General features: G+C 50.8%; 4 protein-coding genes across 4 annotated transcripts; 3 read left to right on the forward strand and 1 right to left on the reverse strand.

The window, feature by feature from the left end:
• The first annotated feature begins 2,671 nt into the window (after positions 1 to 2,671).
• On the forward strand, positions 2,672 to 7,033 carry LOC34622434 (glycogen phosphorylase 1). Its single transcript, XM_026337853.1, has 8 exons — positions 2,672 to 2,905; positions 3,058 to 3,232; positions 3,410 to 3,538; positions 3,729 to 4,509; positions 4,691 to 5,450; positions 5,631 to 5,879; positions 6,199 to 6,456; positions 6,755 to 7,033. Exons 1-8 carry the CDS (start codon positions 2,672 to 2,674, stop codon positions 7,031 to 7,033), a joined length of 2,865 nt encoding a protein of 954 aa, XP_026193638.1.
• A 2,342-nt stretch (positions 7,034 to 9,375) lies between these two features.
• On the reverse strand, positions 9,376 to 12,333 carry LOC34622433 (isocitrate dehydrogenase [NADP] cytoplasmic). The gene is made up of 7 exons (XM_026337854.1): positions 11,996 to 12,333; positions 11,424 to 11,730; positions 10,765 to 11,004; positions 10,311 to 10,489; positions 9,991 to 10,123; positions 9,657 to 9,821; positions 9,376 to 9,402 (listed from the first exon to the last, which is right to left on the reverse strand). Exons 1-7 carry the CDS (start codon positions 12,331 to 12,333, stop codon positions 9,376 to 9,378), a joined length of 1,389 nt encoding a protein of 462 aa, XP_026193639.1.
• Positions 12,334 to 12,879: 546 nt separating this feature from the next.
• On the forward strand, positions 12,880 to 14,811 carry LOC34622432. Its single transcript, XM_026337855.1, has 4 exons — positions 12,880 to 13,461; positions 13,700 to 13,736; positions 13,789 to 14,052; positions 14,315 to 14,811. The coding sequence occupies exons 1-4, from the start codon at positions 12,880 to 12,882 to the stop codon at positions 14,809 to 14,811; spliced, it is 1,380 nt and encodes a 459-aa protein (XP_026193640.1).
• A 6,719-nt stretch (positions 14,812 to 21,530) lies between these two features.
• LOC34622431 lies at positions 21,531 to 24,847 on the forward strand. Its single transcript, XM_026337856.1, has 8 exons — positions 21,531 to 21,676; positions 21,813 to 22,318; positions 22,412 to 22,878; positions 23,095 to 23,342; positions 23,449 to 23,536; positions 23,620 to 24,119; positions 24,231 to 24,311; positions 24,625 to 24,847. Exons 1-8 carry the CDS (start codon positions 21,531 to 21,533, stop codon positions 24,845 to 24,847), a joined length of 2,259 nt encoding a protein of 752 aa, XP_026193641.1.
• Positions 24,848 to 24,994: the final 147 nt, after the last annotated feature.

The following is a 24,994-nucleotide window of genomic DNA, read 5'->3' on the forward strand; positions in this document are numbered from 1 at the left end:
GTGGTCCTGGTGGCTCGTCATTCTTCGATTGCGCCAGCTGATTACACAAAGTACTCTTGACGAGGTGTCAAGGACCACTTACTATCCTCACACAAATCAACGATCTTTCTTGTTGCACTGATCATCTTATTTGGTTGTTTTAAAAGACTATCGATATAGGCTTCCTGGAGAACTTTGACAACCTCTCGAATTGTCTACGGACTTGACCGCTTAGCGAAGAGACCTGCATGCAGGCAGGGTTTCCACACAAAACGGTGAAATAGCTGGGCGGTAGGACTACTGAGCACTGAGGACACAGTAGATGAAAGGTTAAAGAGAAATGAGATAACGAACGGCAGCTTACATGTTTGAGAGAAGAGCACTCCGTTGCGTGAGAAGCATTTGCGGCTCTTGTGTGCAATGCTCATGGCCGTAGACCGTAGTCCTAACGTTCCTAGCTAGCACTTATGTCCTTGCTCGGCGCATGCTCTTCCCGAAACCCTTACCTGCGTGTGTGGGTCTTGCTTTTGAATATTGCCAGCTACTATTTTAAAGGCATTCCCCATATCCAGATTTATGCGCAACATTCGCGTTTATGTGGTCCTTCCAATCTTGGTTTTACCTATTGCGGGGCTTTGCAAGCGATTATGCTACATGCACCAGGTGTATTTGCATGAAGTTGCTGCTCTGAGACGCGGAGGGACTGTTGAGCTAGTGCGTACTTTGATCTTCCTTCATAGTTTTGTTGTCTTCTTTTATCCTGATTATGATATTAACATGTTTCAGCGCTTCCACGACAGCGAGACATTACGTCATCCCAAAAGTGTTGGTTGCTGGGCCCTCATTTCTTTCTTCGCTTTCTTTGAACTTAAGCGCTTGACTCGCACATTTTCTGTTCCCATTCAAACTGTTTTAATGTCTTTGCTCATATGGGGTATGGCGACATGGCTGAGAAGCTTCCGTTGTCCTGCATGCAGTTGTCCTCGACATTTAGGCACAGAACATTACGATGCGCCTCTAAAACTGCATGGGGGAGGTGTAATGACTAAGTTATTCATCAATGCTTTCTGTACACTTGTTATATTTTACTAAGGATGAGTATAGGGTTGCTTTTTTGGCTTGGCTGTTTGTATATGTAGTTAGCACATCGAATCGTTAGCTCTATATACTGCAATGTGTGCGTATGCGCGAAGTGCTACGCGCAACTAGCTGTAAATGCTCATAGTGCTTATCGCGTGCAGCTAAGCGCTCTCAACCTGTCCCTCTCCTCAGGCGTCGGAACCTTGTAGCGGCGCGGGAAGGATACGGATTTGGATCTCTTGAGAATAGCTCCACTAGTTTCTATTAAACTTTGTATTGAGTCTAACTTCAGTGTCTCCGTACGGAGGCCTTCGATGAAGCTTACACGAGCCCGCTTCCTGATGCATGATGCTGCTCCCTCTATGGCTCTTGGAGTTCAGCCTTCGTATGATAGCCCGAGAAGAAGCCTCATACGCAAGTCAACAGCACTTCTGACGCTCGCTGTCGTGAGCTGATAGGCAAAACCGCAACCAGAACAATGTATTTCAGTCTTGGTTTGTTTGCATAGGTTGCTGGAAAAAGGAAACATTCACTCCCTTTCATGGATTACACTTATCTTGGCTGAGAAGAAGAAGGAGCAACAGTGACTTATTCGAGGCCTTGCGCAGAATTGTAGGAAAGATAATGCACAAAGGTAAGTCCGCATGCCGCCACACTCCCGGTTCGTATTCGAGGGTTAGATTTTCCCTGCACCGGATACAACGCGCGGACATGCTGATCATAAAACCAGTTAAAACGAATCCATATTAAATTTAAATACTTTTTAGCACACCAATCTAAGGGTAACGCAGCAATCATTTCGCACGCTACACTGGCTAGTACTACCCTCCTGGTGCGCAGAGGCACTGGATTCCTTTGGGGGCGACAGGGGAACAACACGTTTATTGAAGGACGCAACTGATCACCATTGCGCATGAGTGTAAAAGCAGGAATGCAGAACCCAATACATGCTCTAACGAGGTGGTCTTCGCTACTGTAGGGGCCCGCCAGCGATCCTCAGGTGATCCTGGCTCCTAGCAATGCTGGATGCATGCCATAGTACTATATTCTGTGCTGAAAGAGGCTGAGCTGAAACATGTCCAGATGCGTTATCGGTACCTACATTCTGTCTTGTATCTCTGCTCCGCTCCAGCGACCAAGGAGAATGGGGTCTCCTGATGCACAGGGGCTTTGTTTATCCACTAGCATAGCTAAATTGCAATGCTCAGCGATTGCCAATGAGTCACGATTCATGAGAAGATGGCGTGAATTAGTCTATCGTGAAACTTCGTCACTGGGGGTGTATGTACACCGCAAGCACCCTGTGTGGGACGCCGCCGCCCTAGACTGGTGCACGCACACAGCCTGCATTGCACACCCGGTTAGAAGCAAGCCAGTCATTTGCGGAATCTACCTCTAATTTAGCCTCACGAATTTCTGCCTCTTTGCAGTAGAGCGGCTGCAAAAATCTCTGCATGTTAAGCGCCCTTGCTTGATCCGGGTGCCAGCCGTTGTTCCGTCGCGTCACCACGGATCGGTGCTGTTCATTCGGCGGGGTCTGGTAACGATTTCAAATACACGTTGCCCAGCTTATTTCTGTTGTTGCCCTTGAAGTCAGTATTTAGTTGCGAAGATGGCGTCTGGCGGCGATGATGTGTTCACGAGCGATGCCAACCAGCACTGGGAAATGAAGCGCAAGGCCTCTTTCTCAAAGTTGACTGGAATGGTGCCGCGGACAATTCCGGGCATGTACAACGTTGTAGAGGACCCTCATGCAGACAACAAGAAAGAGAAGCTATGGAAACTCATGGAAACATACCTGCCTTCCGACGTGCACTCAATCCAGAGAAGCATCGTAAACCACGTTGTAAGTTTCACATCCACTGCAGACACACCCAGTGGGCTTTCCCCCTCCTGGAACTTTCAGTACACCTACTCTGAGATGATTTAGGCTCAGAAGCGGGCTGGCTGACTCGTAAAGACGTTCGCGAAGTTCTTCTGCCACAATTGCCTTCGTAGGAGTATACCCTGGCGAAGACACGCTTTAACCTCGACCCTGAGTCCTGTTACCGCGCGGCCGCATTTTCGGTCCGAGACCGTCTGATTGAAACCCTTAACGACACAAACGCCTTCTTTCACGAGAAGGATGTGAAGAGGGCTTATTACCTATCCCTGGAGTTCTTGCTGGGCCGTGGTAGGTCCACAGAATGCGAAGGCTTCAGGCATTCGAACATGTTACACCCTGCATGGCCATGCGTTGTTCTTAACTGGGGAGGCGCGAAAGAGTGACGTAGGAGTCCAGCTGAACGGATATGCCTTGCATACACAGAGCAGCAACGTGTGTGCACACCTATTGAGTGACTTCGCGCAGCCTTCCAAAATGCGCTTGTAAATCTGGATATTGAGAAGAACTACCGCACGGCGCTAACCGATCTGGGATTCAATCTAGAGCAGCTCTACGAGTTCGAGCACGACCCTGCCCTGGGGAATGGAGGGCTTGGTCAGTCGCTGTCGCGTCCCGTTGTTATCTTTACCGATCACGATCCACTCAAGGATACACGTGTTCAGGTGTCTTCTACATTGCATTCTCGCTCAGCTGTCGCTCTTTGCACACAGTGCAAGCAAACAGCAGTCACCCGAAGTGGTGTGTGTGTGTGCGTGCGTGTGTGTGTACTGAAATGTGCGTACAGGCCGTCTTGCTGCCTGCTTTCTTGACTCTATGGCAACGCTCAACCTGCCTTGCTGGGGCTATGGTATTCGCTATACGTATGGCATTTTTGAGCAGAAGGTAGTAAACGGACGCCAGGTGGAATACCCAGATTACTGGCTGACGCTCTCGAACCCTTGGGAAATTGAGCGTCCCGACTGTACGTACGCAGTACGCATCTATGGAAGCGTTAAAGAATACCGCGATCCTCAGACTGGAAGGGTGAGGAGCAAGTGGGTTGGGGGAGAGATCGTGCAAGCCATGGCTTACGACACACCCATTCCTGGTTTTGACACGTATAACACCATCAACCTCCGCCTGTGGAAAGCTTGTCCGAGTAAGGAGTTTGATTTCCACCTTTTCGACGTGGGACGCTATCTCGAGTCGGTGCGTGAAAGACAGAATGCCGAGTCCATATCCGCTGTCCTCTACCCAAATGATAACACGGTGGAGGGCAAGGAGCTGCGTCTGAAGCAGCAATACTTCTTCTGCTGTGCTACTATCCAAGACGTTCTGAGACGATTCAAGAAGGTGCCTGGCCGAGACTGGAAGGAACTGCCCAATAAGATCCAGTGCCAACTGAACGATACACACCCCACAATCGCGATTCCTGAGCTCATGCGCATTCTCCTGGATGTTGAAGGCCTGGACTGGGACATGGCCTGGGATTTGGCCAGACGCTGCTTCAATTACACCAACCACACAGTGCTACCAGAGGCGCTGGAAAAGTGGTCCGCCGACCTTATTGCGAAGCTCCTCCCAAGGCAAGCAGCACTGAAGGGGATTTGTTCCCTTCTCAATAGATGCTCGGTCTCCTCGCCAGCTGACGCGGTCTGCTGTATTGGCCTAGTTAACCTTTGTGGGTGGCACTTGCGATCCATCGCACTTTTCCTTTGCTATATCGCATTCTGCGGGGACTTGTGATTTGCTGTTGCGGACCTGCAGGCATTTGTTAATTATTAATGAAATCAACTTCCGCTTTTTGAATGAGGCACGCCAGGTCTTTGGCGACGACTGGAGCAAAATTGGGCGTATGTCCATTTATGAAGAAGGTTGCGAGAAACGGATTCGCATGGCCAATCTTGCCGTCATTGGGGGAGCGCACGTCAACGGTGTCGCAGCAATTCACAGCGAACTAGTAAAAAAGAATCTCTTCCCTGAGTTTGTGGAGTTATACGCCCGCCAGGGCGTACACGACAAATTCTTGAATGTAACGAATGGTGTAACTCCTCGCCGCTGGATTTACTGCTCAAATCGTGGTCTGGCGGATTTGTTTAGCAATTGGCTAGGCTCTGACTCCTGGCTGAAAGAGCTGGACATGATTGCGGGCCTCATGAATCACATCGACAACCCCACCTTCCGAGCTGAATGGGCGGCGGTTAAGAAGGAAAACAAAAGACGTCTTGCCCTTTGGGTGGAGCAGCGCTGCAACGTGAAACTCGACGTGGATACCATGTTATTCGACATTCAGGTCAAGCGCATTCATGAATACAAGAGGCAACTGCTGAACATCATTTACATCATCCACCGCTACCTGTCGCTCAAACGCATGTCGCCGGCAGATAGGGCGAATATGGTTCCCCGCGCGTCGCTCATTGGCGGGAAAGCAGCACCAGGATACTACACGGCCAAGTCGATTATCAAGATGGCAAACAACGTTGCACAGATCGTGAACAACGACCCAGATGTTGACAAGTATCTCAAGGTAGCTCTTGTGTAGCTGTTTTTCTCTGTATATCGCGCGCGTCGTGGTTTGCTAGACTCTCATGAGTGGATTGCGCAACCGTTTTGTCGGCATGCTGGCACGGCGAGCCAGAGCCATGAGGTACCGAATTAGGGGCGAGCATTCCGTAAATATACTCACATCCTCCTTCTGTGCCTTCAGGTGGTGTTTCTGCCGAACTATAACGTCTCGAACGCTCAAGTTATTATTCCCGCTAGCGATATCTCTCAGCACATTTCGACTGCCGGCACTGAGGCCTCTGGAACCTCCAACATGAAATTCGTCATGAACGGCGGGTTGATTATTGGTACTCTGGATGGTGCAAACATTGAGATTAGAGAGGAGGGTGGTGACGAGACCATGTTCATATTTGGTGCAAAAGAACACGAGATCGAACATATCCGCGAGCGGGTGAGGCATACACGAAAGCGAAATCGTTTCGGAGAGCCAATGAGAGCTCTATCCTCAGGATTCGCTTCTTGAATGAGTAATATTTTCAAGGCCAAATAGCGCGCGGGCCTTCTGACGCGCAAGGCTCATGAGTCGCGCAGGAAGTTCCTTGGGAGTGATCTAGCTGGCAGCGGGTGTGAAATATTGCTCTTCACGGAAGATGTGGCTGTGTGCTAATGCTTTCTATCTCATACTTTGCTGCTTTACCTCATCTTTTAGCAGCCACTGCTTGTCATTCCGGACTGCATGTGGTGTCGATGTTCTGGCGGTTATGGTGCAGGCCCGTAATGGCTCGTATCCGATGGACCACCGCATGCGCGAGGTGTTTGACTGGATTCGCGCGGGCAATTTGGCATGCGGTGACCACCAGTCGCACGCCGATTTTTGCAGCATTCTGGACACGCTCTGCAACAATGGAAACGGAAACAACGGCGACTTCTACTTGCTGCAGCACGACTTCCCGGATTACTGCAGAGCGCAGGATGAGGTTGACAGGACCTACAAGAATCCTGATGCCTGGTGGAAAGTGTCCATCAAGGTCGGTTGGTTCCCGCATTTTTCGCGATCAGCACAAATGCCATGAATGTGGCTGTTGATGTGTGTTGGACGTTCATCACCTGCTACGTGGTGCACTCAATTTAGCACCCGCAGCAGCGATAGATAATTGGCACTGCTATAAAGACTATAGACTGAGCGACCTCCGCACTCTTGGGTGCTGTTGCGTAAAGCTCGGTGTTTGGCACAAGCTCTGAAGCAGAAAAGGGGATGCGAAAACGGGGATGGCTGAGCAGTTGCACTAGCTCGTATTGCGGATTTGGGGCGTGTTGCTTTTTCAGGCGGCTGCCTCCATGGGCAAGTTTTCGACGGACCGCTGCATGCGGGAATACGCCGAGAAGATTTGGGGAATTAGTCGCTGCGAGAGGCCGGCCCCCGACGAGGTGCTGCGCATTCGTTCATTTGCAAACGACAAAAGAGGTAGCCAAGCATATCATGAGCCACGGAAGCCCTCTGCTGCTGCTCCTGCTGCTAATGCAAATGATCATGAAACCCACAAAAAAGGGGGCAAGAATAAAAAAGAAAAGGGAGATAAAAGGGAGGTTGTTATCGACTCGTGAACACAGCTGCCCGGTTGCAAGTCTTCCTGCCCGTCTCTTATCGTGCCACTAGGTTAGCAGGTACTCGTTTGTGTAGATATCTGTTTAGTTGTAGCCACCCACCTTCGCGCGCTGTCCGTAATGTTCTTCTGCTATTTCACGATTGCTATTATTCGAGAGCTGCAGCATCAGTGCTATGTGCTGCAAACCCGCCTCCCGTGCACATTCCCCCGTTATTTGAGACGATGGTACCTCATCGTAGATGTGTGACAGTAGCAACAGCAGCAGCGGCGGCCGAAGCAGCAGCAGCAAATGCATTAGGCAGTCCCCAAAAATGTTCATTCCTCGCCAAGTGGCGAGGTGGCAGCGCAGCCCCCTAGCGCTTTGCCCGACTCGCAGTGTCCACTACTCGTGTATCTGTATCCATCGCTCATCATACGGGAGAATAATATTTTGAAGAGAATCAGTAGTGAACTAAGCATAGTTATCAGGCAGAGCTTCAGTACATCAGCAGCGCGAGCTCAGATATTTTATAAGCATTCCCAGTGTACTGTGATTCTATAAGTATACTTACAGAGACGTTCATGAAAGACAGGAGAACGGCACACACCAGGTTCTTCTCATCCTATTCTGGGGTGAACGCATACCAACACATCTGAACAACACTGCTTTTTTTCCAGCATGTCCTAAGGATTGTCCCTCGGCTAGAGAGAGGAGTTTCTCGGCACGGGCGGCAGACGGCCCCTTGTGTAGTGACCCTAAAGGAAAGGTTCTCCACAATCTGAGCCAAAAGGAGGATGTGCACGACGGATAGAGCATTCCATAAGTGTAAGTTAAAAATGCTCTGGGTGATAGTTATGGGGGGATGCATGAGTTTTTTTTGGAAAAGGCCGATTCGGCTATCTGTGTGAAGAATAGGGAATGCATTGCCACCTGCGGCGCGGTCCAATAAATGCCCCGCCTCCCTAGGAGTTATTATCGCGCAGGGACGATCTGAAGTGAGTGCAAGGGCAGTTGAGGCTTCATGGAGCTCCGTGGGAGAACAGAGGTAGTGTCAAGGCAACGTCAAAAGAAAGGAGAAATTTTAGAGCACGCAAAGTGCTCATCGCAGCCTTGCGCACGGATGGCTATCGGCCAAATGGATCAAGCTAAGGATGGACGGGAGTGCTTGTCATTCTATCCCTTTCTGACATGACACAACACTCCTTAAGTGGTGCACCTACGAGCCCATCCTCCTCTACGCAGGACTTGTGAGAGGTACTGCAAGGGATTCTTTGGCTCGGTCAGCATAACGACAGACCACTTGTCTTCCGCTAAGGCCCACCCCCTCCCCCTCCAAAGCATCCGGACAAGCCAACAGGTGCAGCGTTTACACAAAAGAGAAAGGGCAGAGTTTGATGAAAGCGAACACTCGAGTGTTCCCCACATGATGCTGTTCTACTGGCGGCACACGTGGGAACTTTCCTCCGTTCGAGGTTCCTGAGGAATGGGGCCTAATTTTGAAATGCTTGGGAGCTTGGCGGAAAACACTTGCACTAGCGTGCAACAGCCAAAACATAATGAGCACTAAAGAACATTCCTCGTAACCAACAGAAAAGCGAGGCAAGACAAAATCTGGGCTTCGCCTTACGTACTTGAACTACGACATGCCGTTGATCTACAGCTAATTCCCCTATACTTACTGTAATGTGTAGTTCAGCATTCTAGGCATCTAGAAGTAAAACATAATTGTGCATGTACAAGACGCGACAGGTGTGCTGCCTCAGCTGTGCATCTCATCTCATGAGGGACTCATTTATGGGCTTCACCCCCAGAAGCGCTTGTTTCTCAATAATTACTCGCTTTAGGGATGCGCAAAGAGAGCTAGAGGAAGAGGACAAGGGAAGCGGTACGATATCAATCGCTTCTCCGATTACGCTTCGCTCTCTACTCACCTCTTCTTAATCCCTCCTCTCGGTGCAGATATTTGTTCGACCTTGCAATTTATTCGTCTCATGGATTTCAATACATTTGCCATAGAAACAAATGCACATCAATACTGCAAGAGGTTGAAATCATCAACTGACCACTGTGTAGCCTGTAATACTGTGCGCTCTCTACAATATAAGCAGCTGATACATTGCTGCATTCGGTAGGATGGAAGATGCAAGCAAATAAGCACATCCAAGGTTGAGCTTTACATATAGGTCATATAATCCCCAAATGGTACCGAATTCCGAAGCTAGGCAGCGGAAAACGTCTCCTGTTGCAAAACCCACACAGTCCGCCTTCGTTTGCTGTCTAGAGCAAGGCAGGAACAAAAATAGTTTGCCAGTTGACCTGTTGCTGCACCTCAATTCGCCTTGGTGCCGTATTTCACTTCTTCACTTGGTGCGGCCGTCATGATCGTCCTGAGCATCCACATATACATCGAGAAGCTGCCGAAGAGCCAGCAAATTTTACCTCCATATCACAGGAAGAACTATCATTGCGTGCTCTTCAAACAAAGCATCAGATATTGCAACTAGACTTCAAGTAATTTTCGCTGGCCTCTAAACTTGCTGGACCACAGAGCACGCAATGTCGTGCCATTTATAAGGATTTCTCACAATGGACCTATTGAAACCACATTCGTTTAAAAGTCGGGAATCTGCCCATTGCTTACGACATCTGAGTTGTGTTCTGAAGGAGCATAGTGATCCCAGTTGGGATTGCATAGTTTCCCTCGGCTATCTTGGCAGCTGTGCGGCGGCTGATGCGTGATCAGATTCGTTTTCAGAGTATCGGCAATTGCATCAATAAACTCCTCCGTTGTCAGATAGTCACTCGCCTGAATACGTAGCGAATACCGTAAAGCAGCAGAAGCTGATAAGCAAGAAGTAAAAGAGAAACACCGTAAAACCCCCACACTGCAGGCCCTTCGCGCAGTGCCATATGTTCCCCCTGCAAAGCGGGGATAGAGCAAATTATGGCCAAGACCATCACGTTGTCAACCGTACTTTTACGTTATCAGCGCCCTTCACACAGATCGCCAGATCTTTAGGCATCGCCCCGGACTCAACGGTCTGAATGCACGCTCTTTCCAAGGCCAAGCAGAATTGCTCAAGCCGTGGATTGTTGTCCAATTTAGCCCTACCACAAATCCGCAACAAAGAAAGTGTCGGGATGTGTCGGCAACACGGGGCAAGGCTAACAATATAGACAAATGCCCTCAACTCAAGACGATGCACCTCCTCAGAACCAACAAAGATTGGACAAGGACAAGGGGGGAGATAAGACGAGTAAAGTGGGATAAACGGAGGGAAGGCTGAGCTCCTACCGGTGTGCCAATCCCCTGGTCCACGCAAAAATTGATGCGATCGGGTTGGTGGATGTTTTCTCTCCTCTTTGATGCTGCCTGAAATGCCGTGTCACTGTTCCATGAGCCGCTTCGCTCACTTCCGTCTTGCCATCCGGGCAGACCAGTACAGATGTCATCAGCCCCAGGGAACCATACCCCTGAAAGAGCACACGAATACAGGTATGATATATGGTCATTTGTGTGGCCAGTCCGTGGCAGCGTATTTTGACGGAAATCAACATGGTTTCCTGCCTGCGTACTGGGAGCCACGTCATGACAGTATCTGCACAAAGCAAGCCACTACGGCGAGAGGCAATGGTAGAGCGAAGGTGCACAGAGGCCCACTTGATAAACAGAAGTAACCAACGATCAAATAAAAGAAAAAGGCTTAAATTATTCCCTCCGCCGCTTGCTGCATGAAAAGGCCTCTCACTTGGGCGACAATATCTGACTGTACATCTCCATCATAGTTCTTGCACGCCCACACGAAGCCGCCTTCTGACTTAAGGGCTTGTGCCACCATGTCATCAATTAATCGGTGTTCATAGAATATTCCGGTTGCTTCGAATCGCTGCTTGAAATGGGAGTTGTAGATTTCCTCGAAGATGTCTTTAAACACGCCGTCATACTCCTTCAGGATGGTGTTCTTAGTGCTCAGGTACAGTGGCATTTTCTGCAAACACATCCCGATCCTAGGAGCACGAAAAGCATCAAGAGACGATATCACCGAACAGTATGCGTCTTCTACTCCCTCTGCATGTGCGAAAATGCTGAGACGCGAGCAGCAAGCGCAAGGGCATTTTCTGGGCAAAGACATGGCTGCCCACAGCTGTGGCAAGAAGGAAAACATAGCGAGATGGGATCTTGAAGTAAGTTGACGGACACGTCCACCAATTCAGCTAAAAGTATGAGCACTACGAAGCCACTAAAGTGAGAAACAAAGAGTCACAAGTCACTAATCCAAAGTCACGGGCGAAAAAAAAGCAACTGCACAACGAAGGTTAAAACTAGAAAAAAGGGGCAACGGCATTCCAGCGTTTCCTTCCGCCAGTTTTACTTTTCGTGCTGCAAAGACACAAACGGTTTCCCCACCTGGGCGAGGGCGAAGTTGAATGAGCTCATGGCGAAACCCTTAATGCTCTCCACAGTGTTGTACATTCCAAGCATTACCCCTGGTCCTGAAAAGCTGAAGACTGTTTCTCTCAATTCTTGCCGCCCATCTTTGGGCTTGAAAACGATCTCGAAATCTCCAGGCCCATCACATATCAAGGATTTGCTCTTGTACTGATCGCCATACGCGTGGCGCCCAATAACAATCGGCTTCCGCCACCCCGGCACAAGGCGAGGGACGTTGTTGATCAAGATGGGAGCACGGAAGACGGTTCCGTCCAGAATGTTCCTGAGATCATGTGCACTTCCAGATGAAACAGGCTCGGGCTTGGCTTTGGGTCGATGATGTTTTACAATGAAAAACAGGAAAATCAAAGTCATGTAAAAGAGTAGCAGGGAGGGAGGGATAGCAGCATAGGATGGCATGATACGAAGCCCTTATATCTGCGCCACTTGCATCCTTCATGATGATATGCGAAACGAAGTAAGCGAGAGAAAACAGGGGGAACAAAGAATACATCTAAACAACGATCGCACAAAGCAGCCAAGGTTACCGTATTGTTCCATTAGGGCTCTTCCACATCTGCTTGAGCTTGAATTCCTTAACCCTTGCGGCATCTGGTGTTATTGTGGCACACTTCACGCCAACGCTGAACCGCTTAATTGCCTCCGCTGCATCCAGTGTGACTTGATCTTCGGTGGCGTCTCTGTGGGGAAGGGAAAGGTCAAAGTACTTCAGATGGACGTCCAGGTACGGCAGGATTAATTTCTCCTTGATCCAAGCCCACAGAATGCGCGTCATTTCATCGCCATCCAGCTCCACCACAGGGTTCTGAACGGGAATCTTTCCCTGAATATCGAATGCTGATGCAGCTGCTGCGGTGTGCAACATCCCATTGCCGGTAAACGCGCCCCTTGCTACGTGCCCCTCTTTCTCCCGGCCCACCTGCACGGGACAGTGGGTGACGGAGGAGGTCGATCCAGAAGAAAGGTGCCTGACTTTATTTCCCCGATGAGCGAGGGGAACAAAAGACAGTGATGATGGAATTGCTCCCGAGGGCCCCCTGTGGGCGCATCGCGCGGCCACCTGAAGCAAACTGGAAGTACTCATCCTTAGAAGAATAAGAATTCAAGAGGTCAGTAATTTCAAAATAAGTAAGCAAAAACGATAACAAAAAGAACTGGACTCGAAGGCACAATTCCGCGTTTACATCTACCAGGTGCCAATGCAGTCGTTTGTACGCCTAAGCCCCGCGAGTTCTACTCGCCCGCCTAAAAGGGCCCCCCATATTGAAACAAGCGTGAAAGTGTTTTTCGGGACTAAACCTTCATTTATCAGTGTTTTGGGCTTTTCCTTGTGTAATTTAGTAATTACTTGCTAATCCGTGGAAGTGAAAGGCATGATACGGATTCGATCTCCTCGCTCATTCATTCCGCAATGCGCAAAAAATGGGCTTTCCTGCTTCTGCAATTTGTGGTTTTAGCTGCAAGCTGCAAGGACGATGAAGCTTTCTGGGTCACAAATGCGCCCAAAGGGCCGCATGGAGCACACCTTCAAAACCAAGTGGACCGGTCAAATATGCAGGGCCCACATCCTGCTGTCACTACAAGGCTTCACGAGTTTGCGGGAAAATCGGGAGTTAGCACCACAGGGACATTTTCCACAGCCTTAAAAGCTACAAGGCGTACTGGCAGAGGGCAGGAGCAGCCGCAAGAAGCCAAGAGTGCCAATCGACTGAGCGGAGAAGGCAGCAGCAAAGACACAGAAAAGGGGGCGAAGGCGCTCGCGGTTGTGATTTCTTGGTGGGATGTACTACTACTGCTGCTTTTGGGTCTGCTGGCGCTGTGTAGTTCTGCCGCACTTCTTGCTGCTAGTTTTGTGGGAGACGCCGGAAGGCGCTACTGCGAGTACTGGGGGCCCCTACGGCGTTTCATCAAAATCCGCAACAAAAAAGCCGCAAGCCTACAGATCCTGGCTTCCCAGTATGAGCAAATTAGTGAGGAGCGATCGAGAATTGCTGTGAGTGCTTTGTTTCGGCTTCGAAGGTGCTGCCCGCTGTTCTTGCGTGGACATGCCAGAGATGGACTCTGCAAACGAGCTTCATAATCTTCTCCTCCCCCCAGACAACGCCAATCAGTCTTTAGCTTCCCAAACTTAAGATCGATGCATTTTTCTGCTCGGTACAGAGGCTGCGTTCCCATGATTTCTCGCGTACGAACACGCAGTTACCCTGTGTACTGCTCTGTGCTGCACGCAGACGCTGTGGTTTGTGGCGAGGCAAATGAAAGATAGCGGCAAGATGGTGAAACTTTCACGTTCATCGCTTATTTTCCCATCTGATAAAAGGGGACATGCCAATTTTTAGTGGAATGCCTTTCAAATTCGTGTCACACACCGATGGACTGTTTCTGCCGCCAGCCTCCTGGTCTCGCTCTATTTCCATGCACCTGTTTGTCAGCGTCCTGCTCTCCCCCGGAGTGTCCATTGTTTCCGTGGCTCTATGTGCTTCTGCTTCGCTCTTGAAGCAGGCCATCCTCCGTAAACAGGCCGAAGAGATGGAAGCCTCGCTGGATAGCATCCGTCGTCGCTACCAAGAGGAGCGCTCAGAGTGTGAGTGTCCGCCTTCGGTGCAGCGCCTCTTCCTTCTAAAGCTTTGACCATCGTATTTATCTTGCATGTATTTCTTTCAAGGAAGCACTGGCGGTGGTGGCCGATCGACGTAGGTTTGTGGAGGCATTCCGTTTACCTGTGCGTGAATTCCTATAGGTATCCTTGCGTGCATGTGCATGCGTCGGCGCAGCTGGATTTCTGTTTCTTCTTTACCGGTATATATACAGTAGTACGTGGGCTTCCGACCCTCCTCGCTCATCAGCATCCTCTGACAGTTCGGGCGTGAGCGGCAGAACAGTTGAGTCGCTCGTGCACCAGAGGATACAGGCGGAGGACAAGCAGCAGGACTCTAGTCGTGCGTCCTCCGTTTCCCGTTCTGACTCTACCCCTCGCACTTCTTCTTCGAGGCGTCTGAACCGAGCGAGCAACAACACGCGTGCGCCAAAAGGTAGAGGATTGCAAGGGCCGTCTAGGGCTTCCGGGGTTTCAGGTGTAAGTCGCTGGAGCGCCTCTTGTAAGGGTAGCCAGACAGAAGGCGTGACGGCGACAGGCAGAAAGAGGAAGCATCCTAAGCGGCAGGAAGGACAGAGCGAATACGACACAGACGACGCGCTGCCGCCTGAAATTCCAGGGAGCATCAAAAGAGATGCGTTGCTCGCGCACAAGTTTGACCAGCTGGCTCAGCGGAAGCTGGGGATCCTAAGGAGAATCGTCCGAGAGGCCGCCCAGCACGAGCCGCACTCTACTGCTCACCCATAGCCCTCGGGGCAAACCGCAATTGCGGAATTTCGGGAAAACAGGTGCGTTGTACACGCCATCTGGTCTCCCGAGGAGAAGCGACTGCAGCAGGGTAAACTGCTACAGAGAGGTCTCTTCGACACAGCACCCCTCAAATCATACGCTTACAAAGGTCGGAATTCCCTTCTCTATGTTAGGGTTGTTTGCCCTTTGCACAACGCACTGAGCATCATCCCACGGCAACACTTCGCCACAACATTTTAAAGATATTTTTTGATGCATAGCAAAAGGCAGCTATCAAAAATGTATGCATGCTCACTTCGCACGAGCAGAAGTTCGCAAGTATTCTTTTGACTTTCCTTGGTGCATTTACCGTTGCTGATAATGGAGTTCAACTTTTTAATTTTAAACCCGCAGACTTACAGGCACAAAACGCCACGCGTGAAGCATGCAGTCTTCCATGCCTTTATACATTTTTATGAGGGCATGTAGATCACGAGTAGGCTGAGCTAAAGACCCAGATGCGCGTGTATTTGGCCCTCCCATGGAGCGGTTGTGCAGGCAACTTCCATATGCGTAATTCGGTATACAGCAGAGGGTGGTGTCGTGTGTAGCGGGCTAGTACTATACAGTAAAACTTTTCCCTACACTTATATTTAGCCATGAATTAGTAGAGATAGTGCATTGTTTTGCGCATTCGTTTATTTTATTAATTGCATAGAACTAGACATGCTGTGTGGGTATACGCTAGCTGCTGTATACAGCTAATTTGGAAAGCTCGGAATACGTAATTTGTACACCTACGCGCATGCTTGCCGTCTTTCTCCCCTGATGGGGGGATCTTCGGCTGGCGAGGGAAATGAAGGAATGTCTCTTTCGAAAACATTCAATAAGCTTCTATGAATTGTGTATAGGGTTCGGGATGAAATATCTCCCTGCGGAAGACATAAATGAAGGGCAACACTTGGTAGCAGCTCATGGTTCGATGCAGCTGTTCTTCGCTCGTCCGCCGGGTGTGAATGCTGCAGCGTGCTGTCCAATTTTTCTGGAACAGCTCTCTGATCTCGGTCAGGTTACTGTGTGGTTCAAAAATTCTGGTGATCCATGGCAACAGTTGGGGAAAATTCACCCCCGGCGATGACAGCTGACAGTGCAACAGCGGGGGCCGCGGCCGGCCTGTGAGTTAGTGTCGGCTCCGCAAATCTTGACAAGCTGATAGAATGCCATAAAATTGAGCTGACAAGATGTTTATGGATACGTCGATGAGGTTATGCCCGCCAAAAATGCATGACGGCAGCAAAGAGGAAGAGGTATTCGAGGATTTTACCAAGCAGTTGAGAATGCACCTCGCTCTGTACCCCTAAATGAAGGCTTGCTCCTAACGGCATGTTTGTTGGATAGAGAAGCACGTTGATGGCGGCATTATTCATGCAGAGATAGTCGTTTGCCTGTAGGGTCTACTGCAGTTCAAGGCTTTATGTATGGCAGACTAGGTGACATAGCCCGGAACAGAGAGCGCATGCCAGAAGCCGAACAGCATAGACAACAGCACCAAGCACGATAGACAATTTGCGTGCGAAGAAGGCGCATTCAGGAAACAAAACACCTCCCACGCAGGGTGCAGCGCACTGCAGAGGACAGATCCGCAGTGAAGAACCATCACAAGTCAACTCTGCGCTGGCAGAAGCTCACATTAATGACCAATAGTTGCTAGCGCGTTTTGCTGCTGAATGCGAAGTGGACCTGTTATCCGAGGCAGGGGTGCAGAAGCGCAATCTTGCAGGTCACACCCTTTGTGCATTCCCCAGTACTCAGATTTGCTGACGGACGGCAGAACACAAGGAGTGTAAAAGATACGGCGCTCAGCTGCTATTGAAAATTGAATTTGGTTCTCATCAGCATGGGGTGTGATACCATTGTTGTACCCGTGCACCGTGGCGTTATCATGGGAGTGCCGGTCGATGGCGTGCGTCCCGCCGTAGTGTTCTTGTAAATGGCGTTGTTAGAAAACTCTATTGAATGTTTAGCCAAGAGATAGCAAGAGTAAGTGGATGTGTCAAATTTTGACGAGTTGCCAGCAGGCTGGTCACTCGTTGATCGTCCAGCGCATCGTATGAAACGAATCCCCCCAAGAGCCAAATTCTGTTCCGCGTTATCGAAGCCCCACAGTGTGCAGAGAAGATTGAAACACACGAGAATAATTTGTTGCAAAAGGGCAAAATACAGGAACCAACCAGCACTTTTGGGCGTAGCCAGGCGTCGGTGCCAAAAAAAGGACACAAGATGCCGCGTATGCCTCAAACTATGCCACTGAAATAGATTGCTGCTAGGTAGAAACTTCCAATCTTCCAGACTGGTGAACTACTTGACACACTACGCGGATTGACAGTCATTAAAAACTATAATTGGCCTCACAGACGCTTTCGTGCACGTCCCCCTTCCCCTTGATGGCAGCCACAACATGGCGCTCCAAAATCGCATTAGCGAACTCGAGAATACCTGAAGGCCGTTTGGATTCGATAGTGATCTGGCTGTAATGCATTGTCAACCTGCCCGAGATTTTGCTGAGTCCATTCCAGACAACTTGGTGACCTCTTTATGAACGACGTCATATGATTTAGTCGAAACGTTGATTAGCAGTTACAGCATCTAGGACGTGCGCTACAGCGGCTTCGGTGAGAGCAGTGTCATGCGAGTACCCATTTTTCTAAGTAATATGTGTTCTTATGCCTTTAAACTGCAGAATCGGCCAAAAAGTTAAACGTACAAAGCTCAAACTTTACCTTCATGCACCCGCAAGGACAGTGCGAAGTTCCTTGCGCTTGTGTTATGCTACCTACTTTCATCCCTGGATTTGACCGGATTTCTGCATGTCTGAGTAATCTACCTCAGAAAAGGCTGCCTATGACCTGGACGAAGGAGGCTGATGCCGTAGCAGGGAAGCTTGCCAGCCGTAACAGCTCCTTCGGTACCTACGCTGCCCGATTATGAGCCTCATTTTTTCCTGGCATCAGATGCTAGTGACATAGTTGTGTGTACCATTCTCTTCTAATCCAATGAGGGTTCCTCGAAAGACCGGAAAATTGTGTTTAACTGTCCTCGCTTTGCCAAAATTCAGAAGCCGCACCCAGTGAGGGAAGTACGTTTTAGTTGTATGAAAGGGCATGAAAAAGTGCTGGCACTATATATTTGGCTCTCAGTTTATTGTTTATACCGACCATCGGCTTTTAGTGTCCCTCATCGAAAATTTGATGCCTTGGATAACCTTAGAGCTGTTCGCTGGCTTGCTGGCCCTCTGCGGTACAACTCTACACTGAAGTTCAGTAAGGAAATCACCAACGTGATTGCCAACAAGCAGTCGGGACGCTTTTGTCCTTTACTTTTGTGCGGCGGAGCCACTCGTGTCCCAAGATGATACCCGGCGGCTATGACACCAGAGCAACCGCTGCAAATACCAACATCCAGTATAGCAAATAAATCAGCACCGCTGCGTTGAAGCTGGCATGCTCTGATACAAAGCAAAGCAATAACTCACTTGCTGGTGCATCCCTCCTTTACTGTCCCTTGCCGTTTTGAGCAAAACCCCTTCATCGTTTCCATCCGAGGAAACTTCTAAATTTATCAGAAAAGCTATGACTGTCTCTTGCTGTTATTGACTCCGTTACGCGGCAGGGAGTATGCACTGTAATGCGCAGATCTTCAGCAAGCAAAGTCATGCACTTCTTTGAAGTGTGCCCCTTGCAAAGCCTTCCCGTTCATGAAAGTATTTATCCTTATCTGACCACACCTGATTGTCGAGATGCTGAAAGTCAGAAACCTCGATAGTGTCACGTTGTTGTCGAACACAGCAGAGATGCGTATTCCATCCTTTGCTTGAAACAGCTTGAGCACTCCAATAGTCGCCTGGACATTCTTAACTCATGCCTGGAAAGCTTCGCAGATTTTTCAGCAGCGTCATTAAGGATAAGGAACAGAAGCTTATTAGCGTTTTTTAGAGTGAGTGCTGGCGTGCCTTTGTTGCACTTCCACATACTCACAAAATAAGACCACTGAGAACCATTCATGAGGTAGAGCGCAGACAGGGTACACCAACCCCACACCTCTGCAGTATGCAAGACTCTTGTCACATAAATCTAATTATTTGGCTTTACATTGCTCTTTGAGCTGAGTGGGCTCAAATTAGAGCGGCATACTCGTCGATCCTTTACTCTGCTGCTTTCATGGTCGACACTGGAAAACCCCTAATCCACGCCTGGACATGGTAATGCGGGGTTGGCAGCCGCCGTTACCGGTGGAGGGATTCATAGAATGAATGGCTTGCAGAAGAATATGCATACGCAGAGCTCGAGATATTTATACACGAAATTATTATGACTGGCATTCGGCTGCGTTTATCGAGCCTGGAGACTTGTCCTGGTGGCTCGGCAGGCCATAACAAATGCGCCCCACAGGTGACCGGACCAAGAAGTTTGAGACCAGGCGACGAGGACCATATGTCAACCTGCCGCAAATCGAAGATCTTCCTTGTTGCATCAATTGTTTTTCGGCTTGCATGTGACACAAAACTATCGATAGAGACTTTCTTTAAAAGCTCCAAAGCTCCTTTCAGATTTTGGTTTTATTGATGCGTAGGTAATAGACTCGCGTGGAGGCGGGCGACGCAATTTGAGAGCTAAGCGTATTGTAGCCGGGAGGCTCTACAGAAAAGGTGATGGGAATGTTAACCTGTGATTGACGAAGGAGCAGCGGCGTGGGTGGCTGCGTGCGGGAAAATTTGCGACTCTCTTTACTTGACAGCGCTAGTCGCCTTGGATTGCGTTCCTCGCTGTTTTTGGTTACCGCTCGCTCTCGTGTATGTTCTGCGTATCATACTCACTTCTACTTTTGGTTGTAGCTTGCAAAGTTGCCGGCTATCATTTTGCAGGTTTGTCTACATTCAGAATATGCGCAGGTACTCGCATGTAGGCCCTCCCTAGATTCTTGCTTTTGCCTCTTAGGGCCTCGAACTCGACCATGGTACGTGCAATTGGCGTGTTTGCAGGCAGATATTCTGCTATGCGGGGAACGGAGTTACCAGTGAACTAGTGCGCATTCTGATTTTGCTCATCAATTTAGTTCTCTTTTTCTTGATCGTACCAGGAGGCGCACACATTTCAGCGCTCGGAGGACAACAAGATATCGTGTTGCCGTAATCGTATGTGCAAGGTCCCTGGTTCATTGGTGGTTAGTGCATGTCTTCCTTGCGATATCACTTCATCGATTGACGCATTTCTTCGCCGTACTGTTTTTGCATATCTGGTTGCCTGGGGGTTGACGATAGTGCGAGAGCTCTTCCGTTTTCCTGCACTCTGCAGCTGTTTATGACGAGCAGGTACAGAACAAGGGAGTGCATATTTCTAAATGGGTAGGGGCGATGTATGTGGCTAAGTAATACTTTAAGGCTTTCTCTTCCACTAGTAAATTTAGCCAAGGATCAGTTAAATGTGAAATAGTTGGTTCTTCCGTTTCTTCATTTCATTGATTGAATAGCACTGTTTGCTAGATTTTACAAGGCTCAATGTTGTGTGCGCATGCGCTAGATGTTATGAGCAACTAGCTTTAACTTCTCGGAAGCCTGGCGCGTGCACAAATTCGCACGTTACTTCTCCCCCTTGCCTCTACCGAAGCTGTCAGGGGTGAAGGAAGGGACGGAGGTAGCTCTCCTAAAGAACAATCAATATTCCTATGAAGTGTGGCGTGCGTCAGGCGTTGTTTACCAAAGGAGACCCTAGAGGGGGCGCTACACAAAGCAGTTCTACCGTGACCGGTAAAAAATAATCTCTTGAGTTCTCATCTACTTTAGATGAAGCTTTACGAATTCTTGTTAAGCGCTTTGCGCTGAGACCTGTAGGCCAATCCATGCTTGTGTTTTGTGATGCTTGCGCTTTCAAGTCGCGTTTCACCCACAGTTCGCTTTCCGGAGAATTTCAAGAAATGTTTGCCTCAATTTTGCCATATAGAGGAAGGAGGCGAACAGAGGAATATGCGCTGGGGGAGGTTCATACGAACACTACGTAATCAAACAGGTAAAAGGAAAACTACAAGTGAAGTAACGGGGCTGGATTCTACCAAATCAGTGATGGTGCGGCTTGTCGACTCCGCGTGCATACCCGGTGAACTTGTCATCCCTTGTTTCGTCCATAAGCTCCTTTCTAGAGGAAAAGGTAGCTCTTGTGCTTGAAAGGAGGGCTCAGGTGTTGGAGTAACAGTACCTGCGTAGGTTCCATTCAGCAGCCACGGGGTCACCGGGCATGCAGCCCCCCCTATTTCCCCGTTTCATTAGAAAACCGGTTATTCTATGTACTGATAACAGGAAGAATGCAGGGTATTTATTCTGTATTCCGCTGCTTCTCAATTTCAAGGGCCGATGGGCAAGACGGACTTTACACGCAGCGGCACAGGATTTCAAAGGACTACCAATGTGGACGAATGAAAATAAAGACGGGCTTTTGCAGAATCAAAAAATGCACGCGCAAATAGTAACGCAGCAGTTGGGAAGCCTGGATATCCTGCCTTCGGCCTCGTTCCCCCGATTTCTCTATTTTCCCTCTGTTTGATTTGCCCTTGTCTTGGCGGGTCTTGTTTCTTGGGCCAACGCTTACAGACCACACATTGCACTTCCTTTGGAGCATCCGCTTATTCTTGCATTCCTTCAGGTTGCTTTCTCTCCATCCCTTCTTCCTGGTTTCGTGCAGACCTCGATGTTTTCTGATGCAGGGCCTCAGCGCCGCAGCTCAACCCCCTCTAGTTGTGTCGCTTTCTTTCCTGGTGTGTGCGTTTTTGATTTCCATCCCTTCGTCCCACGGGGTGGTGCGTCAGCGACCTGTGATCATCCCAGCTCAATGGGGTGTTCAGACGCCCCCTGCTGCGAGCCAGTGGGTTCACAGGATCGCCACCCTTGAACAGCGGGGCGGCCGGCGACTGGCTCTCGCCTTTCTCGACGTGCGCGGCCAGACGCGCAGACCGTCTCGCCGAAAATTCAGGCGCTGTAATTTTGCAACGGCTGCAGCGGCAGAGTCCCCTGCAGCCGCAGTGCCAGCAGGAGAATCCCCCTCAGCACCAGCAGCTCGTACTGGGCTAGTATCCTTCAGTCCAGGTTTGCCTGACAGTGTGCTGCCTCCACAAACGATGTCTCCCCCGCAGGTCGATCCCCAGCTTATGGCGCCACACTCGGTGCCATCTGTTGGCACTGCTCCGTGTGCAGCTCCGGAGGCGTCCGCCGCGTCTTGTGCTGCTGCTGGTGAGCGCTGGGAGGCATTGTCGCGGGATGCTGACGGGGCGTTGCAACGCGTGGTGGGTTCATCGGGTCCACTGAGTCTGTTTGACTCTGGAACAGAGCTGCATCCCACCCTGCGGGGTGGCAGCGATGACTTTTACTATATCAACTTTCACGGAGCCTTGCAACTGAGCGCTGTCGAGGTAGCAGCAACGGCTCTTGCGGCCGCGAAGCGGTTTGTGGGCGCGCAAGAGCTCAGGCGCAAAAGGGGAAGCTGGCTTGCTCCGGAGGGAGACGCGAGGACAGCGGGAGCCCATGCAGCGCAAGACTGCTCTCACGCGGCAAGACGGCGTGGGATCCTCAGAGGAGGTGCCCTGGAGGCGGAAGCCGCCGACACTAGGCACTCCATGATAGTGGAAGCCGTAAATGTTTCGCGCTTGCTGCGACAGTCACGCTTCGCCTCTCCCCCCTACTGGCTGAGGGAGCGCGTGGCCTTTCTTCTCCGGCGCGGCTCTCCGCCGACCTCGTTTGGGTTCATCGTAGGGTCTCTGCTGCAGTGCCTCGTTGCTGTCGGGGCAGCCGAGGAGCAGCTGGGGGTGACGCTTGATGCCTTCGCTGCCCGCCGCCTCAAAAAGTACCAGGAGAGCGTTGCAGAGATGAATGCTGCACAGCAGGCCCTCCTGCTAACGGACGGCAGCCCAGGGAACCTTCGCGATACTCTCAAATTCAGGCGCGGCTTTCCACTCTTCCCCTGGGGCCTGCCTGCCGACTCGCAAAGCACTCTTGCCTTCATCAAAGAAAAGCTGAAAACCGACGAGCGGAGCCTTACCCAGGTCCGTACGATGCCTCTTTGCGAGATGGCTGGCCTCCTTTGACCCTATAACTGCGCGGGCAAGAGGCGAGTTTGACCCCTCTGCGGCCACTCGGCCCGTGGTGTGCGCGTCACGACCTTCACCTTGCCTCTTGTCTGCTTTTTCCGCGGCTTCCGCTTTCTCCTACGGGCCCCATCGCATCCGCTGCTTTCTCTTACACTCTGTGTGAGGCTGCAGCACTTTTTTGCGGCGCGAAGAGCTGCTGCCGATGCGCACTTAGCGCTTGCGCCCTGGAGGATTCCTCTGGAAGAAGTGCCGACTCATGGGCCTACTCGTCGGCTGTATGAGGGCTTCAATTCTGCGGCCATTGCTGCCATCAAGCACGTCACGACTGTAGGCTGGCTAAGATGGAGTTGTACTTCGTCTCTCCGCGCCCGCTCATCTGCTCTCTTTGCGCGAATGCCCACACCTGTGTATATAGCAGAGCGGGAATAGACGGCCTTGCACCAGTCTTTTGGCGCGAGCCGCCACGTCGCGCCGGTCGAGTGCGTGTTCGGCGCGCATGGTGGATCTGTGATGTCTTTTATCTAGTTTGACGCTCCACGCTTCTGCGTCTTCTTCCGCTGCCTCTTTGTGCAAAGCGGCGTTTACGTGTATGTGGGAAGCCCCATTGGCAGGGGTGGGCAGCGAGCCTAGGGCCGTGCCTGCGAAGCAGAACGCGTGTCTGCTGTCTGTTTTTGCGTCTTTCTGTTTGCGCCACAGTCGTGGAACCGCCCTGTGAGCGTTTTCTCTTCCTTGGAGAGCGCCGCGTCCCTTCGCAAGATCCTGGGAGCCCTGGGCCTTCCCAAAGAAGCGCTTGAGAGAGTGCACGTGGTAGGGGTAGACGGTATTCTCCTAGGCACGGACCCGGTAGGCCACAGGCCCAGAAAAATCGGTAACGATCACCACGGGGAGGCACTGGCGGATCTTCCACCCGCGCGCGAGGACTCCTCGGTGACTTGTGGGCATCCGTTGCCCCATGAACAGCGGGCAGACGCAGCGGGCCAACGAGGCGCGGGCGAGCTGCACGCCTCAAGTTGCTTCTCCGCCATGACCAATTTGGAGGCGGCGGGGGGCAACGGTAAGAGGCGGGCTGCGATAGAGAGAAAGCTTAGCGGAGCCCTTGCTCTGTGGCAGCACCACAGAGCAAGGGGATTCAAGGGGGTTCCCCACTTTATCGAGGATGACGTGGAGACACTGCAAGCTGCAGCAGAGGATCCCAGGCAAGTTTAAAGAAATTCGTTGATGGCGCACCCCGGTCCTCTTCTCTCGCATGGGGTCCCCAATATGGTGGCTTGGTTTCGGTGGGTACTTGGTGCTTGGGCGTGCCGCAGGCTGCAGCACTTTCGCCTGTACTTCTGCGATTGGGGGTATTCCTCCTACGAGGACAGATTGAAGGCACTTATTCTTGACCGGTAAGGGCTCCTCGCGTTTGCTTCTCTGATGTATGCTTTCGCGCTCGCTCGCCGTTGGAAAGTGCCTGCCTATTGCATCGTCTGGTGCACAGGAACATGGCACCAATGAGAGTCTCTGGAGGCAGCGCAACGAGGGCGCCTCGAAGCCTCTGTAGCTGCGTGTTTTTGCTCGTACCGCTTCCCTTAGAGAAGACTAGCACGTCCACAGCTCTGCTGCGCATAACTCCTTGCATCTTCTCGCCCCGCTTCATGCGGCTTCGGCGATCTTAAGTCGGTATCCTCAGTATCATGCCTTGCCATTCGTCATACGTAGGATTAAGATTTTGCCGACGATGTCACACCTCGTCTCTATGCTCCTCCTCCCCGCGTTTCTCGCGCCGCGCCTGTGGGCGGTCGGTTCCACAACGGCTCCAATCGAGTGGACTGAAGAAGGCAGAATGCAAAGGTGGCTTAGACTTTCTGGCGCTCTCCAGCAGCTAAGCGGCCCATCAGGGGCCCCCAATGGCGCGTTTCAGGAGCGGCCGCAGGGAACCTGATGGGGAGTCTTTCACAGCCACAAAGGGGGGCGCGTCGAGAAGGGGCCCTTTTTGGGACTAATCTCAAGGATTGAAGCAGGCCTCCACACCGCTTAAATCGCACTCCATCACCCAATTAACGAATTCAAGGGAATCTTAGATGGGTTT

This window comes from Cyclospora cayetanensis, unplaced genomic scaffold, assembly GCF_002999335.1.
Source record: "Cyclospora cayetanensis isolate NF1_C8 unplaced genomic scaffold, CcayRef3 CcayRef3_contig_207, whole genome shotgun sequence".
Classification (NCBI taxonomy): domain Eukaryota; phylum Apicomplexa; class Conoidasida; order Eucoccidiorida; family Eimeriidae; genus Cyclospora; species Cyclospora cayetanensis.

Bases quoted from the DNA above. Each gene is read 5' to 3' on its own strand.
- LOC34622434 (XM_026337853.1), top strand. From the start codon at position 2,672: ATGGCGTCTGGCGGCGATGATGTGTTCACGAGCGATGCCAACCAGCAC. The intron at 3,539-3,728 runs GTCAGTCGCTGT...ATGTGCGTACAG, and splicing joins CCTGGGGAATGGAGGGCTTG to GCCGTCTTGCTGCCTGCTTT. The intron at 4,510-4,690 runs GCAAGCAGCACT...GCGGACCTGCAG, and splicing joins ATTGCGAAGCTCCTCCCAAG to GCATTTGTTAATTATTAATG.
- LOC34622433 (XM_026337854.1), bottom strand. From the start codon at position 12,333: ATGTTGCACACCGCAGCAGCTGCATCAGCATTCGATATTCAGGGAAAG. The intron at 11,731-11,995 runs GTAACCTTGGCT...ACATGATCTCAG, and splicing joins AGCCCTAATGGAACAATACG to GAACATTCTGGACGGAACCG. The intron at 11,005-11,423 runs GTGGGGAAACCG...ATGTGTTTGCAG, and splicing joins TCAACTTCGCCCTCGCCCAG to AAAATGCCACTGTACCTGAG.
- LOC34622432 (XM_026337855.1), top strand. From the start codon at position 12,880: ATGCGCAAAAAATGGGCTTTCCTGCTTCTGCAATTTGTGGTTTTAGCT. The intron at 13,462-13,699 runs GTGAGTGCTTTG...TGCTGCACGCAG, and splicing joins AGGAGCGATCGAGAATTGCT to ACGCTGTGGTTTGTGGCGAG. The intron at 13,737-13,788 runs GCAAGATGGTGA...ATCTGATAAAAG, and splicing joins GAGGCAAATGAAAGATAGCG to GGGACATGCCAATTTTTAGT.
- LOC34622431 (XM_026337856.1), top strand. From the start codon at position 21,531: ATGTTTTCTGATGCAGGGCCTCAGCGCCGCAGCTCAACCCCCTCTAGT. The intron at 24,120-24,230 runs GCAAGTTTAAAG...GGCGTGCCGCAG, and splicing joins GCTGCAGCAGAGGATCCCAG to GCTGCAGCACTTTCGCCTGT. The intron at 24,312-24,624 runs GTAAGGGCTCCT...CGTCATACGTAG, and splicing joins AAGGCACTTATTCTTGACCG to GATTAAGATTTTGCCGACGA.